The 17,713-nt window shown below is 44.7% G+C and overlaps 1 protein-coding gene across 3 annotated transcripts in view; it reads right to left on the minus strand.

The window, feature by feature from the left end:
* Positions 1-473: 473 nt before the first annotated feature.
* Positions 474-17,713, minus strand: part of KIF3A (kinesin family member 3A) — a 51,359-nt gene continuing 34,119 nt past the window's right edge. The window contains exons 18-19 of one of the 3 annotated variants that reach the window (XM_073355658.1): positions 17,325-17,369; positions 474-863 (exon numbers count right to left, since the gene is read on the minus strand). In XM_073355658.1, the coding sequence (XP_073211759.1) occupies positions 698-863; positions 17,325-17,369 (211 nt within the window). In that variant the 3' untranslated portion in view covers positions 474-697. Of the gene's footprint in view, positions 864-13,554; positions 17,370-17,713 lie in introns of those variants that run through there. The other 2 variants (XM_073355659.1, XM_073355661.1) reach the window with 2 other exon arrangements.

Consider the following 17,713-nt stretch of genomic DNA (forward strand, 5'->3'; position numbering starts at 1 on the left):
TGGAGCATCTCGCTGCTGAAGTTGAGCAGCCAGATACCTGAGTTATTAGAGAGGCACAACGGAGGAGGGAGGCGGGATGGGCGTGCATTATTCGAATCAGGGAGGCTTTAAAGCAACATTTTGACAATGAGCACCATTCATGTGTCTTTCTATATAGCTCTCTGCCATGCTTTGTTCACTTACTGCTATACATGAAAATTGTGATGATTCCTGACTGGGATTTGTAGTCAGCAAATGATCAAATTGCCACTATGTATTACTACCAGCAGCAACCCCCATGTGTAGGAGACAAATAAAGATTCGTTATCTTTCAGAGAATTTGCTTTTATTAAATACCGATTAACAACACATACAAAAGGCTTGGTGGGAAGAGAGATAAGAGTGCAGGGCAGGGCCGAGTAGGCTCTCATAGTTGTGCGTAAGTCCAGCTTACATTCTGAAAGCTGTCGGAAGGGGTGGAGTGAATGGGGTACTGAGACGTTTTGGGAAGTTGCAAGGAATGTTTGGGAAGAGTTTGGGGAGTGCATGGAAAGCAGTTCTATATTAGCTGCAGGCATGGGGGCGAGCATACTTGTATTCTGCCTGGAGCATGATTAGGCACTTCAACATCTTTGTTTGCTCCTCCATCACTTTAATCATCCACTCCTGGTCCTTTACAATGCGCTCCGCACTCTCCTTTCTGTTCTGCCTTTCTATTTTAAATTTTTCCTTCAGGGGCTCTCTCCACTCCCTGCGTTCTCTTATTTCGGCCTCTGAAGATTGGTGCATCTCTCAGAACATGTCCTCCTTGCTCCACCTTGGTGGCCTCCTTATCTGGCAGAGATGCTCTGCTGGTGTGTAAGGAGTTCCCCTGAAGGCCACATCTGTAGCAGCACAAGAAATGATACACAGAAGCACGATTGTTAGTTCACACACAGCATTGAATCATTATAGTAAAATACACCTTTATGTACAAACATACAAATCACTTTCTCACTATCCTTGGGAAGCATACATCGGTTAACAACCTAAACATGGTGAGTTAACCCCGGAGCAGGGGGTTGCGTGTTCAAGATGGGGCAGAGGGTCTATGTGTTTTTTTAAGCAGATCACTGCAGGCCACTAAAGACAATATTGTAAATGCTGCCACCATTTTCCACAGGTAAGAATCATTTAAGCCGATATCTGACTCCTGAGGGTAAGCAAAGATGCAAGGGTACATCTCCTGCACACATGCAGCTTCAGACCCCGTCCCTATGCTGCTCACCTGTGTGCCACTTTGGTCCCTGCACCAGTGACTGCTGAGTGATGCAGGAAAGTTTTCTACACTGGGGGAAGGATCAAAGCATATGTGCCACATCATTCCCAACTCAACCGCCTCATCCATGACTGCATCCTCAGGATTGAGTCCACTGTCTGTCATCTCCAGCCTAGCCGAATTTAGGGTTGCCAAATTTCTAATTGCACAAAACCAAACATCCTTGCCACACCCCTGCACTGCCCCTTCCATGAGGCCCTGCCCCTCCCCTTCTCTGAGGCCCCACCCCCATTCATTCCAGCCCCCCCCATCACTTGCTCTCCCACACCCTCATTCACTTTCACTGGGCTGGGGCAGGGGGCTGGGGGTGTGGGAGGGAGTGAGGGCTCCAGCTGGGGGATGTGGGAGCCGAGTGGCAGCCAGAAATGTGGGGTTCAGGGTGTGGGAGGGGACTTTCACTGGGCTGGGGAAGGGGGTTAGGGTGTGGGAGGCAGTGAGGGCTTCAGCTGGGGGGTGCAGGCTTTGGGATGCAGGATGAGGCTCTGGCCTGGGGCCAAGTGGTTTGGAGTGCATGAGCAGGCTCAGGGTTGGGGCAGGGGGTTGGAGTACAGGAGGGGGGTTCAGTCTCTGGGAGAGCATTTGGGTGCAGGAGTGGGTTCCAACCTGGGGCAGGTGGTTGGGGTGAGGATGGGAGCATGGGGTTTGGGAGGGCGATAGGATGTGGGACAGTGTTACAGACTGGGGCAGGGGGTTTGGGGTGCGGCCTCTGGCTGGGCAACACTTACCTCAGGTCAGTCCCAGTCGGCAGCACAGCGGGGCTAAGGCAGGCTCCCCGCCTGCCCTGGCTCCGTGCTGCTCCTGGAAGCGGCCGGCATGTGGCGGTGTGGCCAGACAGCTCTGCATGGCACATGCTGCTGGCGCCCGCAGATGCCGCCCCCCCCCCGCAGCTTCCACTGGCCACAGTTCCCAGCCAATGGGCGCTGCAGAGCCGGTGTTGGGGGCGGGGGCAGCACGCGGACCTTCTCTGAGTACCCCTAAGCCGAGCGGCCGCAGGGACATGCCGGCTGCTTCCGGGGAGCTGTGCAGAGCCTTGGCAGGCAGGGAGTCTGCCTTAGCCCCACTGCGTTGCTGACCAGACTTTTAACAGCCCTGACAGTGGTGCTGACCGGAGCTGCCAACGTCCCTTTTCGAGCGGGTGTTCCAGTCGAAAACCAGACTCCTGGCAGCCCTAGCTGAAGTATCCATGGGGCTCTTGGCAGTGGAGGTGAGGTCACTGCCAAAGATGCCGTCCAGCACCTTATAGAAGTGGCTGGTCTTCAGTGCAGCACCGGAGCAATGGTTTGCCACCCATGCCGTCTGGTACACCTGCCTCAACTCCTTTAGCTTTGCACAACACGGATGTGTGTCCCATTTGTAGCCCTTATACAACAAGCCATGAGAAATCTGACTGTAGATATCCAAATGCCTATGGCTGGAGTGGAGCTGGGATTGCACAGCCTTCTCTCCCTACAGACCCAACAACTCAGGTGTGCTCCAAGCAGGAGAGCGTTTGCTGCGCGGAGCCGCCATGGTCAGCTGGGAAGATGCAATGTGATGCCACACAGAAAAAACAGGAAGTGGAATTTCAAAAATCCCTGGGCCTTCCAAGCAGGAGGGGTGGAGGCCTGAGTTCATGGGTGCAGGGCAGTGGAGTTCAAACTGCTGACCAGAGTGGTCAGGATGGGCATTGTGGGCCACCTCCTGGGGGCCATTTACAGTGACAAAACCAAGCGCGGCATCAACACTGACACTTTGTCGCTATAACTTTGCTGCAAAAAGCTCTAGTCCTCTCATCAGAGGCAACACATGGTGGGGAAGGGGCATGACAAGGTTCAGTTTCTGCCGGGGTTCACATCAGATCTCGTCGAGCAGCAGCCTTTCACCACTGTGCAGGTGGGAATTGATGGGCGCTGCTTCCAGCCGCAGAGGGGATGGGGGAGAAGGGATGACCTGGCAGCGCTCATCCCTTCTTCCCGCCAGCAGCTGGAAGCAGCTCCCGTTGCTCCCTGCCTGCATAGTGCCAAAAGGCAGCTAATAGCTCCAGGCTGCTGCGGGCCACCAACATAATCCAGTCACTCCTGTCCCCTGGGTGCAGAGTGGGCAGGAAGGGGTTAAGCCCTAAAGAGGCATTGTGGACTGGGGCCCCAGGGAACCTGACTGCAGGGGCTTCAGCGGCTAGGAACACAGCCAGAGGTGGCTCAGCGGGGGAGGGCGCCTAGAGGACAGAGCAGCCCATGCTCCCTGGGGCCAGGACCAAGGATGCGGGGGCGGGAGAGGGGAAAGAGGACGCTAAGCCCCTGCCTGGGGGGCTACTGTGGAGCTTGCCGGTTGGGCTGGAAATCGCTTCCCCTCTCTACTCCAGCACACATCTGAGGTGTGGAGAGGCGCCCCCATGCCCGCCTGTGTAGTGTCCAGCTGGTGCTGTGCAGGGCTCTGGGCAGTTCTGGCACATGCAGGGCTGCCTTCCCTGGGTGCCGGCCCAGCCAAAGGCAGTGGGGGAGGAAGGAGCCTGCCGGGCAGGCTGCAGGTGAGCTGAGAGCTCCCACCAGGGGCTGGTTCTCAGCACAGTGCTGGGAGCAGGACACGCCCCGCCGGGAGTTTATGGAGGAGCAGTGGGGATGGTGGGGGGCGAAGAGGCAAAGCGGGAGAGGACAGCGTGGCGGGGAGCTTGTAAAGCACCGCTGGGTGGGCAGCAGAGACTACACATGGGGCCATCATGTGACCTCCAAATCTTTAAATTGCCCACCCTGCACTGTCAACAGTTATGAATCGCTGGCTCTCATCCAGGTAGTTTTTATCGGCAAAGCAGAAGAGTTTTGTGCATGAAAGGAGCATTGCAGCGTGTACCCCTCCACTGTTTTGTCAATGAAACCTGAAGTTTGTCACCAAAACTATGTAGTGTAGACAAGGCCTAAGACAGGCTTAGCCTTGCCTCAGCTCAGGGGCTGGACTTGATGACTTCTTGCGGTCCTTCCCAGACCTACATGCGTCTATGATCCCAGCTAGGTTGTTTAGCTAAAATAATTCGCAATGATCAAGTTAACACTGTTGATATTTAAACTACCATCAGTAGACTTGGCAATTAACACCACATTGAGATGCACAGAGCAGCTAGCACTTCTCTTCAACCTATCCTTCAGCGTTAGAGCACTGATTCACAGTCAGAAGGGTTTCTCTGCAGTTACAGAACTACCTGTAACAGTTGGGTGACTATGCAGCCAAGATTTTTATAGTCTGATATGGCATTTTTTTTTGAGTCGGTTACTGAATATTTAAGATGTCTGTAGGGGCCTGATTTAGAGCCCTCCACGGCTTTCCCTGGATTATGGTGGGTTTTGCTCTACCCATTGACATACTCCCTAAAGGTGATTATTTTATTACTTTTTTGTTCTGATCATTTACTGATCATTTATGGAAGTAAGCAACAAAAACATTATAGATGTGGCAGCAATGTTCATGGTACCTAGGATGCTTCTTCCCCCATCAGGGTACCTTTAATTCACCATATCAAGATAAAAATATAATAGGAAATGTCCTTCCTTTTTATGTCACCTTTTTCTATAGTGACCACTAAAGGATCTTTTTTGCACCAATTTAAGACACTGTAGATAGATAACGTTATGCAATGACCATTGTGAAACAAAAATTTGCTTTATATCAATATTTGTAAATATTAACATTAAAGAGAGGGAGCGAGAGCAATGAAAGAGTAGACAAGGTAATTAGAGGTCACTTCAAACCACAAAATTGGGACAAAGCCCCACTGGTGGTCAGATATGGGATGTTGGTTTGGGCTTATCTAGGCTCTAACTTTGCTTAACAACTGATTATACATCGCCTGGTGTAATGAAATTAGAAAAACTGCAATTTAGAGTTATTTGTATGCAATTACAGCATACAAATACCCTGAAGTGACTCCTATCAGTTGTTATCGGCAGGACGGAAATTTCCTATGATCAATTCAATTGTAAGATTAGAAACAAAAGTCTCATTTTTCCCTTTTATCTATATCCTGGAAGCAGATATAAGCTCATGAACAGTAATGACTTAGCCAGTTGTGCACAAAAATCTATTTATATTTTCAGTGTTTTTCCGGCAGCTTCAGCAACTTCATGCCTATAAGTAGTGACACTTTTTCCAGAATCACACAGCAAGGTATTGTAAATAAATCCTCTTGATTCACAATTGCTAGATATTTGAATAATATATAATCAGACATGGGTGTAAGGTTTCCAGTTATTCTAACTTGCTTCTGCTTGTTAGCCTGCAACAGTCATATGGTCCTGGGAAGGCACAGAATCTGCTGGGTCACCTATTTAAGAGAGATCATCAAGATACTGGACAACATTACGAAGCAGAAGGTATGTGAATTCTCAAGAGCGGTCCTTTCACTATTTGATGGGAGGGACAAAAGACTTTATTCAGATTCTGTAACTGCTGAAGTAAAGATAAGCGCTGAGCTGACAGTGGCAGGCAAAAAAATTTGTTAAGCAAACTAGACTGAAATCATCCTCTAGTACCTCTTTGAGGAGAGCAGATAACCCACAAGCTTATCCGGGGGTTATCGGCTTGTCTAGCCTGATGTCTCCTCTCTCTCTCTTTTTGCCTTGATCAAGGTTTCCTGTGGTGAGATGAACGTGACAAATATTTTTGCAAACACAAAGGTAAGAGAAAAATAAATCATCCTAAATTCAGGCATAGCAGATGGTTGTTATGGGCTTCACCAAGAAACCCTGTTCAAAGACTGTGTAGCTGTACCAGTGCAGGTGGAGCTGAAGAGTTGCCTCTCTTAGCTAGGGAACTGGACAAAAATACACCCCAACATATGGATGATGAACAATTCTGTTTCTCATTCTGCTAGAGATAAAACTGAAGCGAACACCTGAGTTAGAGTTGAGGCCACTATTCAGATAATAAAGGGCAGAAGCTTGCAGGCCTTCTTCAGGCAAAACCCTTCCTCCTGGAGGTTTTCAGAATTTAGCAGAAACTATTTCTGATAAGAAAGTTTGTAAGCGTTCTGTTCAGCTACTTTCAGTGAAGAGCAATCCCACAGAGCAGTGGTGTTGACAGGATTGCTGGGATTACAATAACTGAAAGGCTTTACAGGCTCTTTACCTTTGCTGGCACAAGAGCACACACTGCAAAACTAAAAAGAATTGAAACTTCATTTTTCTTGGAGCTCTGTGTGTGTGTATGTCTCTCTCATACACACATGCCACATCATCCTATATTGCTATTTCTGGTTAGGCAGAATATCCCTTTAGTTGCACTTATCTGGAGGAAGCTTGTTTAGTTAGCACATAGCGATTTAATAGCAGATAATAAAGTCTCAGATGCTTTTTTGTCCTCTGAAAACTGCTGCCTAAGTCAAGTATCTCTAGCTTTACCGTTCCTGCATTCATAGAAAGGTGATGTTCTATACTGCTGCAGCAAGGCAGCTCATGATCCTACCTGATCTCATCTGCTCCCTTATGGACGATGCCCACCATACTGCTGAACCCCTCTTGTGCTCCTGGGCGGGGGGTGACAAGCCAGGCACTGCACCCCTTGTGCCCCACTGAGCTTGGCTCTGAACTGCCTCCAGCTGGACTGGCACATAAGGGAATGAGTTGCGGGAAGAGTCACTGGATGCTGGGAACACCAGAATAGGGGTGTGGAGAGGTGGCAGGAGGATCCGCTGCAGAGAGGCTGCCATGCAACCTGCTGTCTCCCTGCAGTTTGTATTGGGGACAGGGAGGTAATGTAGATGTCAGCCTCGCCGCCCGTTTGTAAAAAGGCAGGAATGGTATGGAGAGGCAGAAATTTCACCCAGAGCCTGTGTCCCTCCCCACTCCCAGGCTTCACTTTTGACACACACCGTTTTATAACAGATCTTGAAAAGTTTTCATTCTCGTTCAGTGGCATTGAACATCGGCTCCTTCATGGGGGATGATCACTGAAAAACCACTGGGATGGTGAAATTAGGGAAACCACCGTTCACTCAATTGCCATGGAGTTTATCGATGTTGTCAATACGTTTTTCTCATAGTCATATTTATTCAGGATGATCTAACAAACCAACATTCCTTTCTTTCTAATCCAGTTTCTGGCGTCTACAAGTTTAGTGAACATACCCCAAGTTCCAACCTGTCCATCCCTCATCCTGGTAAGTCACATCCAAAGAGTACTTTAACATGGAAGCTTTGGCATCAAATACTAAGTCTGCTCTGGGCTATGGAAAGCAGAGTCCAGCAGGACATCCTTACAGAACAGGGTAGCAAGTGAGATCTTCAAGCGCATCAGGCTCTGGGTAGAGATGTTGCATCGACACACCTGTAATGTAAATCATCTCTTTTAAGGTGTTTCTAGCTTTGTCTGAATCTGTTCAGATGCAGCTAGCGTCTATTGGTTTTCAGCCCTGGAAGAGGATGGCTTCTAAAATTGTTTATAAAAGTCAAAAGGACTCTAATAGCTTCTGCCACTTCAATTACTTCTAAACTGCCTCCTCCCAAAAATGTTATAGTTAACTTAGGTGGCACTTTTCCTATTTGAAGCATTTGAGGAATGTTAACAGACTATCCACAACCCTCCCCTCTGAGCTGGGCAGTATTATGCCCATTTAACAGATGGGAAAACAGAGGGAGTGAGGTTAAAAAGTATATGCTGTCCACATGCCTGCCTATTTTCCCCTTGGAGTCCTCAATTCGCAATCTCATAATCAGATAGGATGACCAGATGTCCCGATTTTATAGGGACAGTCCCAATATTCAGGACTTTTTCTTATATAGATGCCTATAGCCCCCCCCCCCCCATCCCCTGTCCCGATTTTTCACACTTGCTATCTGGTCATTCTATAATCAGCTCATTACGATGTATCAGTTGACATTGGAAAGTGCTCCTTGCTTATGCCTCCCTTGGAGTTGGTGCAAGACAGGAGCTCCTGAATCAGGGCTTTCACTTCACCACTCTTAATGAGAGAAAGGCTAACAACGTAGAGGCTGATCTGAGGCATTTTATTTAGTCTGGAGTGTTAAGAACTGCCTTTTTTTCCTGAAAAGTTGGCACTTCCTTCTCTGCTGCTAGCTGAAACCAGAACTTGTAGGCACATATTACACACACACACAGACAGACAGACAGACAGTGTGAGCAGGAAGTAACCGTAACTTTTTCAGATCTCATGGTTTTAGTTCAGGGTGCAGTTTTCTTCCTTCCTTAGAATCAGAAGTGGATTGCATCTTCCCAGCGTTCATCAGCTGCTAATAAAGTTTCTGCTACCACCGCGCAGTTATGTTTATCACCCCGTGAGAGTTTCTAGAAAAGGAATACACTTTTTTTTCCTCTTTCTTTTAGAAAAAGGAGACATTTGATATTTTATGCAAAGCTGCAACGGTTGTTGAAAACGGCCGTTACTGCCATCCCTACAAGTTTCCCTTGGAAGGCATTTATGTTAATTTAATACAGCTAATTCAGAAGGTGAGTAATGTCCTTGCATCAGAGCCAGGCTTTTTGGCCGGGGTATGTACACAGTGGTAGATTAACCACTGGGCCAAGAGGGCCCGTGCCCAGGGGCCTCAGCCAATTGGGGGGCCCCTAGAAAAATGTGTGCTCCTGTGCCCTGACCCACACCGCCCAGTGCTCCTGTCAGGGAGCGGGGTCAGGGCACAGGGGCTCGCCCCATTCTGCCTGCCTGCCTGGCACTCCTGCCAGGGGGCGGGGCAAGCGCCTGTGCCCCGACTCCACTCCCCAGCAGGAGCACAGAGTGGGTAGAGCAGGGCAAGCCCCCACACCCCGACCACGGTCAGCGGGGGAGGGGGAGAGGGAGGGGGAAGAGAGAGAGAGAGAATGCAGGTAGAAGAGGTGGGGAGGGCCCCGCACTTTCCCGGGGCCCCACAAAAGCCTAATTGCTTCTGTACATGCATCACCTAGCACACGGGGATTCTGGTCCATGACTGGGACTCCGAGGCACTACCCTACTAGAAATAATATGATCCTGTGTTTTCAAATAGGATACATTTTAGAAGTACATTCATCATTTTTCACTTTTGAGGGAACCTCACACAGAGCTCAACCAAGTGTTTTTCTACTGATTGGCTGCTTGCATGACGTTTTTCACCAAGTCATGGGTGATTCAAGCAAATCCTGATGAGTAATTCATCCATTCACATACACTTCATAATTTTGTATCATTCAAGCCACATTTGGCTACAAACTATGTGAGAAAATCCTTCTCAGAGCAGGTCTAACCACAAGAAAGGTGTTTGTTCTTGCCACCAGTTAGCAGCTAAAACCACCACCATAAACTAAGTACCTCAGCAATTGTACTAACATCTGTGATATGACCTTTCCTTTATAGGTACCCTGTCCGGTGAAGGCAGACAACAATATTAAGTTGAAACATTTTCTAGAGAATCTGAAAGATTTCTCCAAAAAGATAATGAAAGAAAAACTACAGTAGAATTAGAAGATAAAATTTTCCGTTCACAAATGTACAGTGGCATTGTATTATTATTATTAATAAAGATTATTTATGATTAACCTTAAAATAAAGTGGTTTTGGATCAATGTTGCTGATGTGTTATAGGAGACATTTATTGGTAACCATTTGTAGAGCATCAGCAATGTACTTGGTTTATTCAGAAGACACAGCTATAAAGACAGTCTCTGCCTCATGCATTGTACAATGTAAAGCAGGAATGTGAGAGAGCCAAAATGCGCTGGGAGAAAGATGAAGCATTTTTTCTTCTGTCCTCTTCTCTGCTCACCAACCACACACAACATGGGAGCACAAAAGACACAAGCACATGTGTGTGTAGGGCTTTATTAGGGGTCTGAGGGAGGACAGTGTTTCTTTCACACTGGAATTGCAAGGTTATTACATGCCCAATGAAGGAAGGGAAGGTATGAACTTGGGAGAGGGAGAAGGAAAGTAGGACGAGATGAGGATCAGATGTTTCATTTCGGTATGGTGGACAAGGGCAAGTCTGCGAAGGAATTGAAGGAGGGTGTGGTGTGGGAGGAGCAATGGGTGAAGATAATTTAGCAGCTGCGTTTTGTTAGGCCAGGAAGGGAGTGCTGAATACTACAACGAAGATGGTTTCAGTAATCAAGGAGGGAGGGAACCAAGGCACAGTGACTGACAAGTTTTACTGTTACCCCAGAAAAGGAGGATCAGATTTTTGACAATTGTGTGGTGCGAGCAGTGAGAATTGGTGCTAGCCCAGATGCTCCAAAAAGAGCTATAACTCCGACAAGAGGTCAGTGTTAGTGACAGCAAAGGAGAAAGGAGGAATTAAGCCTGGGAGGAAAGATAAGGAGCCATGTTTGGTTTCAGCTGGCAAAGGGCAAGAAAGAATCCAAAGCATGTGAGAGTCAAATGGATGGTGGGAAGCAGTCATTAAAGCCATGAATAGAATATTCATAGAGTCTATTTTGCAAATCCGATGTTCAGAAACGTGATCTTATGCAAGCAAGCTACAGGGATGGCATAAACCTAAGGCCAGCAATAGCAAGCCAGTGGCTCAGAAGTACATAGACGTTGGCTACGTGCTTCAAAGGGCAATATCAATTCTAGAGCCATGAGGTGGTCACAGGTGATTTTGCAGAGTCCTTCATACAGCAGACCTCAGATTTCCTCTTTTGAGTGCTCAACTCAGTGCAGCGCATGCCATCACCACCCCACTTTAATACTATCAACAATTCAAAGAGGAGTTTGTGACAGCAGCAACAAAGGGCAAGAAAGGAGAAAGACCAGAGGGCCAGAAGGGGCAAGAACGAGAAGTCTGAGCTGAACACCCCCAGACTCCTGTGGCATTCAGAGCAGGAGTTTAGTGTCAAGTCTTTCTACCAACAAAATGCCTGACGCAGCAGGTTGCACTTAACTTCAGCAAAAAGTGTGGGAGATTTCTGATGAAACACAGCATGCAGTAGCTTTGGAAAGTCCCTGTACTCCAGTAAGGTTCAACTGGTACATCAGCTGAGTCAGAGTATTCTCAATGGAACTGCTCAGTTATCTATCGAAACCCTTTATCTATTGCCTGCACATAGCCCAAGAAAGATTTTCTTCTGCGAAAGGAAAGCACTCTAATACACAGTATTGTGTGTGTGTGTCAATAAGTCATTCCTTACAGCAGAGGAAATGGAACTTAACTTCTAAAAACCTCAGCTAATTTTGCAGCAGCCTCGCAACACTGTTTAGAGTATGCAAGTGTGGTTATTAACACCAAGAGCACATTTTTAAAAACATGAAATCAAGAGCAGTTTCAAAATGCTCCCCAATCTGTCATCTCATCTTCTACGTGCAGGGACTATTTTTGTTGTTGTGTACACAAAATGCATAGGCCAATGGCCCCTAATCCAATCACAACACAAATAACTACTACAAACGGGGACAAGACTACCTGCCATCAACTCTAGCCTCTCGCCCCCTTTCCCAGGAGGGCATATAGGCATTACAGCATAGGAGGTGAGCAAGTGCAAGGGATAGCAGGATGGTCTGAAGGGAGAAAGGAAGAATTTTCTGAGGTGAGAACACTATTCCAGAGGATGCTGGCAGTGAAGCTACTAGAAGGGGTGGATTACCATACCAATCAATCAGAGAGTGGTCTCCAAGGACGACAGCTGGAATCCATTTAGAGCTTTAAGGATAGATTTTCAGTAGTGCTCAGAACCCAGCTGCCCCTCCAATAGATTGGCTGGGTAAGGATCAATTTTGAAAATCTGGCCTGTATACGGAAAGTGTTGCCTTTAATCTATGAATCAAGAAATGAATGGGCAGCCAATGCAGCTGACAGAGCAGAGGTCATGTGTGCCCAGCAAGAATCACCACTTCAAAGGTGGGGCAACTCTATTCTGCACAAGCTAAAATTTCTAAATGGTCAAATTACTCTTTCTGCAGTCAACACAGGTGGAAGATTGCATTTGTGCTATGGTCAGATCTCGGAGCAAAGCAGCATGAAGCCAGCCTAGTGGTGAAATAGAAGACTTCCCAAGAGCACCAAGATGGTGCATGAAGTTGTGGTGGGAATTCAGTAGGTAGCACTTGACTCTGAGTCATGCCAGGGTGCAAGTAGGGGCCTTACACAGCTGCAGGAGCTATCTTTTGGGCTAAAGCCTAGATAGTCTGACCACATGTTATTAAAGATTTCATGACACTTTTGCTAAAAGTAGATGTAATAAATGTTAGTTTCTGGACAAATTCTAGGGCAGGTAATTCTATTCTTCCTAGTTAAAAGTCCCCTGAATTTAAATTGGACACAATCTTCACTTCTGCTCCTCAACTGCATACAACATTACACAATTTAAGAGCAGCTAGGTTCCTCTCGAGAGCATGCCACATTTCAGTAGTGGGTAAGATTTTTTTTTTTTTTTAAAAAAAAAGCTCTAGCCCAACCAGGAGTTTTAGGTTTGAAGCAAGAATCACTGGGTGAAATTTTATGTTGATCAGACCAGTGCTCATGATGATCCCTTCTGACCTTAAAAACCTATGATCCTTATTGCTTACTTCCCTCGCAGGGGTGACTGACTTAGTTAAGACTAGTAAAACATTTGAGATCCTTGGAGGAAAGATGCTCCAGAAGTGCAATTAAATGCTATCATATTTCAAAGCTCTATTGCTGATCTTAGCTACCGTCCTTCTAATGACCATTACATGGATCAGTCAATGCAGAGTAGTAAGAAGTTGTGTACACAGAAGAACAGCCATACTGTCAGACTAATGGTCCATCTAGCTCAGCGTTTTGTCTTCTGACAGTGGCCAGAGTCAGACTCTTTAGAGCAGGGGTAGTCAACTATTTTTTGTTGAGGTCCAAATTTCTTGGTCAAGGTATAGTTAAGCTCCACATTCCAGAGAACGTTTTAAAAAAAATAATAATAATAAGTAAAAAAGATTTCAGGGTCAGTTCAAAAGCATCTGGCGATCAGGACTTGGCCTGCGGTCTACCTATTGACTACCCCTGCTTTAGAGGAAATGAACGGAACAGGGCAATTTCCAGAGATCCATCCAGTTCCAGCTTCTACCAATTGGAGGTTTAGGGACACCTGGCGCATGGGGTTGCATCTCTGAACATCTTGACTAATGGCTATTGTTGGGCCTATCCTGCATGACCCTATCTAAACTCTTTTTTGAACCTAGTTATACTTTTGGCCTTCACAACATCCTATGGCAACAAGTTTTACAGGCTGACTGTGTTGTGTGAAGTAGTACTTCCTTATGTTTGTTTTAAACCTGATGCCTATTAATTTAATCAGGTGACTCCTGGTTCTTGTGTTATGTGAAAAAAGCCACACTGATAAAAAGATGAAACATTAGAGGAGTTCAAATTTTTATTCCTTGGCAAGAACATGCACACACAATACTGGTATGTACAATATAACAAATAAAATTTATACATAAAATACAATGAATAATCAGAAACAACACTTCCAAAAAGTTAGCAAAACAATAAATAGGGAGTAATTGTACAACTAGAATTTCTTGCCTATATACAAATTGGTGAAACAGAACTAAAGAGAAATAGCTATAATTTAAAGTGTGCAGACTACAGTATAAGTCAGTGAAAGGCACTAAGGAAGATTTCCCCCCCATTCTAGCAATTCCAGGACCAGGAAAAAATTAAATGCACAATATGCTCTATTAAAAGCAATGTTAAGAATGTAACAAACTGACAAAAGACCCAGGAAATGTCAGTGTTAAGGCCAACACTTCCTGAAGAGAGGAAACTGGGAGGAAAACGGACAGACACAACCACACAAAAGAGCATGAGTTAAGGAAAGACTGAACTGAGACCAGAATAGCTGTATTGGCTAAAGCATAAATTTAAAAAAAGATTTAAAAATGAGTTTGGACAGAATAAGCCTGCAGATAATCCAAGAGCTGCAGGGTAAATCTGTAGCCCAGATGCATTTTTAGCAACTTTAAAAATAATGCCCATACTCAGACAAACATTCAAACCTTTCAAAGATCAGTCAAGCTTCATAAATATAAACAGAACCTACTTAAAAACATTTCATTTCAAAGTTCCTCCTTTTTAATAGCAAGGGATTTTGTTCTCCAAAGCCGAAGCTGTGACAGCAAATCACAGCCAGCAAGTCTATCATGGAGCATGCTGGTTTTATGTGCAAATTGGTATAAAAGATAGAAATGACACAAGAAGCTTCCTTTTTTAACAAACATACCTACAGAAAAGCTGTCCTCTTAACTACTGTTGTACAAGTAACATTTGTTTATCAGGGACTTGTCTTTTACAGATCTGTTCCACTGTAGCAAATGCACTTTTAGACTTAATCATTTAATGTTTTAGTATGGGTAGAATGGCTCACAATGGCACCTTCAAGGTGCCATTAATGGTCTGTCAGACAGACAGACCATTTGGTAAGATCATTTTTAAAAAGCACTGATTAAGGAGGAAGTGTTTATTTGCCTAGTTGCTGGATCCTACTGCAACAAGGTCATAATGGTATTAACTTTTATCATAAAAACCAAGGAACTCCAGATCTTCTATTACTGACATTGGCCCCAATTCTACACTGAGCACATGGCTCCAGAAGCCCACATGAAGCTTGGGCTTCCTGCGGCTGCAGAGGTCCTCTTGCACGGACCTGGTGACGGCCTGGGGCCATAGCAATGACTTCTGAGCCATTATGGGCTCTCTTCAGTCTTTTTAGCATGTATGACAAGTATAGAAGTTACGTAAATTAGGATGTTTACTAAGTTTACTGCAAATTCACCGTAAGTTAAGTTTAAGTACCAATACTTAAATTTTTCTTCAAGATGAGAAGTACACCTCATTTTGGGGGAAGAGCTTGATGAATTGCCTCTTATTTAAATGCTGTGCTATAAAAAAAGAAATCTTGTCTAAACTTTAAAATGACAGTGTCAATTGTTTTTAAAAAAAAACCCACGCAACATAATAAGTTTTGCTCCTGGGTGAAGACACTGAGTATGCCTACCCTGCAATTAAACACCCACAGCTAGCCCATGTCAGCTGACTTGGGCACACAGGGTTTGGGCTGCAGTGTTGTAAAATTGTGGTGCAGATTTTCAGGCTAGGGCTGGAGCATTCCCCCTCGCAGGGTCTCAGAGCCCGGACTCCAACACAAGCACAAACATCTACACTGCAATTTTACAGTCCCCAAGCCTCGCGTTAGCTGACACGGACCAACCCCATGTGTTTAATCGCAGTGTAGACACACACATCAAAAGAAACAGATTTTTTAAAAAGGACAACAGGGCTTAACCAGAATGCTACTGAAATTCTCAAAGTTAAATATGTCCTTGTGAGACCAAATTTTAACTGCCAGACTGTGCATCTTACACTTGCATAGAGATCCACAAGACAGAGTTATTGGTGATAGTACTAAGAAGACCACATTGTATTTTGATGCATTTTTAAATATTCTGCACACTACAGAAAGAATATTTCAACTAACTGTAAATCTTGTTACCAGAACGAATGCATGACACCCGCAGTGGAACAGTGCTATGCTTTTGTTTAGGGACTCCACCTTTTCACATCAGCAGTCACAGCTTTTTACACTCCATGCAACATTGTAAGGTTATGCTGAAGTTACAGACATTAATAATAAACGGGTTTATGAAGATTGAGGACATCTGTAACTGATGTGTTCCTGCACTAGTTACAGAACATACACAAGACAAAGGAAGAATTTCTCTTGTATCACAAAAGCAATATATTAAAATGTTAAATGTTTCGTAGCAGCACAGTATTCAGGGGGATCAAATGAACTAGTAAATCAGCAGCCACTCAATGCAAAGGATAATGATTTTAGAAGAAATTAAGATACTGTCTCTAAGTGTAACGGAAAACAAAAGGCTACTTGGGTGTAGACAGGACCGACTTTTGTGCGGATGTTACTACTACCTGGAGATTGGAAGTAAAGGAAGCACCTCTCTATTTTAAAATATAAAGGGTCCAAATTCATCCCTGATCAATAGAGCATTGCCCCCAAAATATTAGGGCCAAGGGTGCGAAAGCTAGCTACAAGCTCTGAAAACACCTAGCCTGAGCTATATTATGGGTTTGTGGCATTCTCTTTAACACATTAGGATTTTATCTTCTCCATCCATATTGAGAGTAGAGCAATTCATACAAAAAATGCAAGGCTCAGTTACAATCAGAGAGATCAGTTACACATCCTCCACTCAGTGCAAGCGCAGTCAAGGTGCAAAGCAGCCTTTTAAAAAGTAAAACATATTCTCTTGCATTTTCTTCAGCGATGGCCATCCTCAGAAAAGTAGTCAAAGTTGTTGCCTAGAAATTGTGTGCATTTAAACAGTAAATAAAAGGACAACAGCACTTCAAATAAAATGAAACGAAACAGTTTTGTTTTCATTTGCATTGAAACGAAACAAAACATTGTCCTTGCCCAATGTTCTTGAATTTGTACAGTTTAGGTTTTCAGAACAGTCACTCTTTATGCAACAATATACAGTAAGTCTACATATGTCAGTTACTAAAGGAACAGAAAGACAGACAATTAGTCATTTAATGTATGAAATTCAAACAGCAGCTACAAATAGGGAGTATTTAAATAGCCAAGGAGGGGGGCTCAGTATTCAGATTAAGTTATATCATGGATTTATACCCACTACGTGAAAACATACAACAGTGCAACACAGGACAACAGCGTAAGCCGCTAGTTTATGTACAAAGCAGGACATAAAACAGAGTTATTAGGATTTAAAGTTCAGGATCTATCCACCACACTGGGCTAATATTTTTAAAATTTAAACACACCTAAAGTTCTTGCTTTCTATACATTTCAACAAGGTTTACTGCCACTGGTTTCCCTGCACAACACAAAGAATGGTGTAATATATTGACAATTTTGCAACAACACATATATTGGTTTAACATATGTTAATATAACATACAGTATAAGGGTAATTAGAGAAACAAGTTCATTTTTGTTTACTGATGAGGCATTGTTTGGTAGCCCCTTCTGGTCAAATTGTGCCAGTTCTTCAATATTTTCTAAAGAACTATGAATTTTAGCAAAGCATTACAACACACATTAATCTTTACTCTGAAGCAGAATGCAAAACACCTACTGAAGCAGAGAGTCAATGACGGCGCCTGGCTTTGCTGAACGTTTTCTGTTCAGAGAGGAGGAGTGGAAAAAGACAAACACACATTAGTAGTCTACCCAAGAAAAGAACCCAAGAAGGGGTTACATTTTCCAAATCTAAAGTATATAGTATTAACATTTACACAAGTTTGGTTTAGGTAGCCTCTAAAAATAATATGCTAAAATCTCAACAACGGCATATTTAACATTTTAGAAGACCAACTCAAAGTACAATCTATCTAGGTTTACATTTGGTCATCCATCAGCACCACCCTCATTTGGACAGGTAACTTATGTGTACTCTCACATGTCACTTGTGAATCTGACCTCCAAAGTCTATGCATGCTAGAATAACACACATCAAGTAGCCAG

This window comes from Lepidochelys kempii, chromosome 8, assembly GCF_965140265.1.
Source record: "Lepidochelys kempii isolate rLepKem1 chromosome 8, rLepKem1.hap2, whole genome shotgun sequence".
Lineage (NCBI taxonomy): Eukaryota > Metazoa > Chordata > Testudines > Cheloniidae > Lepidochelys > Lepidochelys kempii.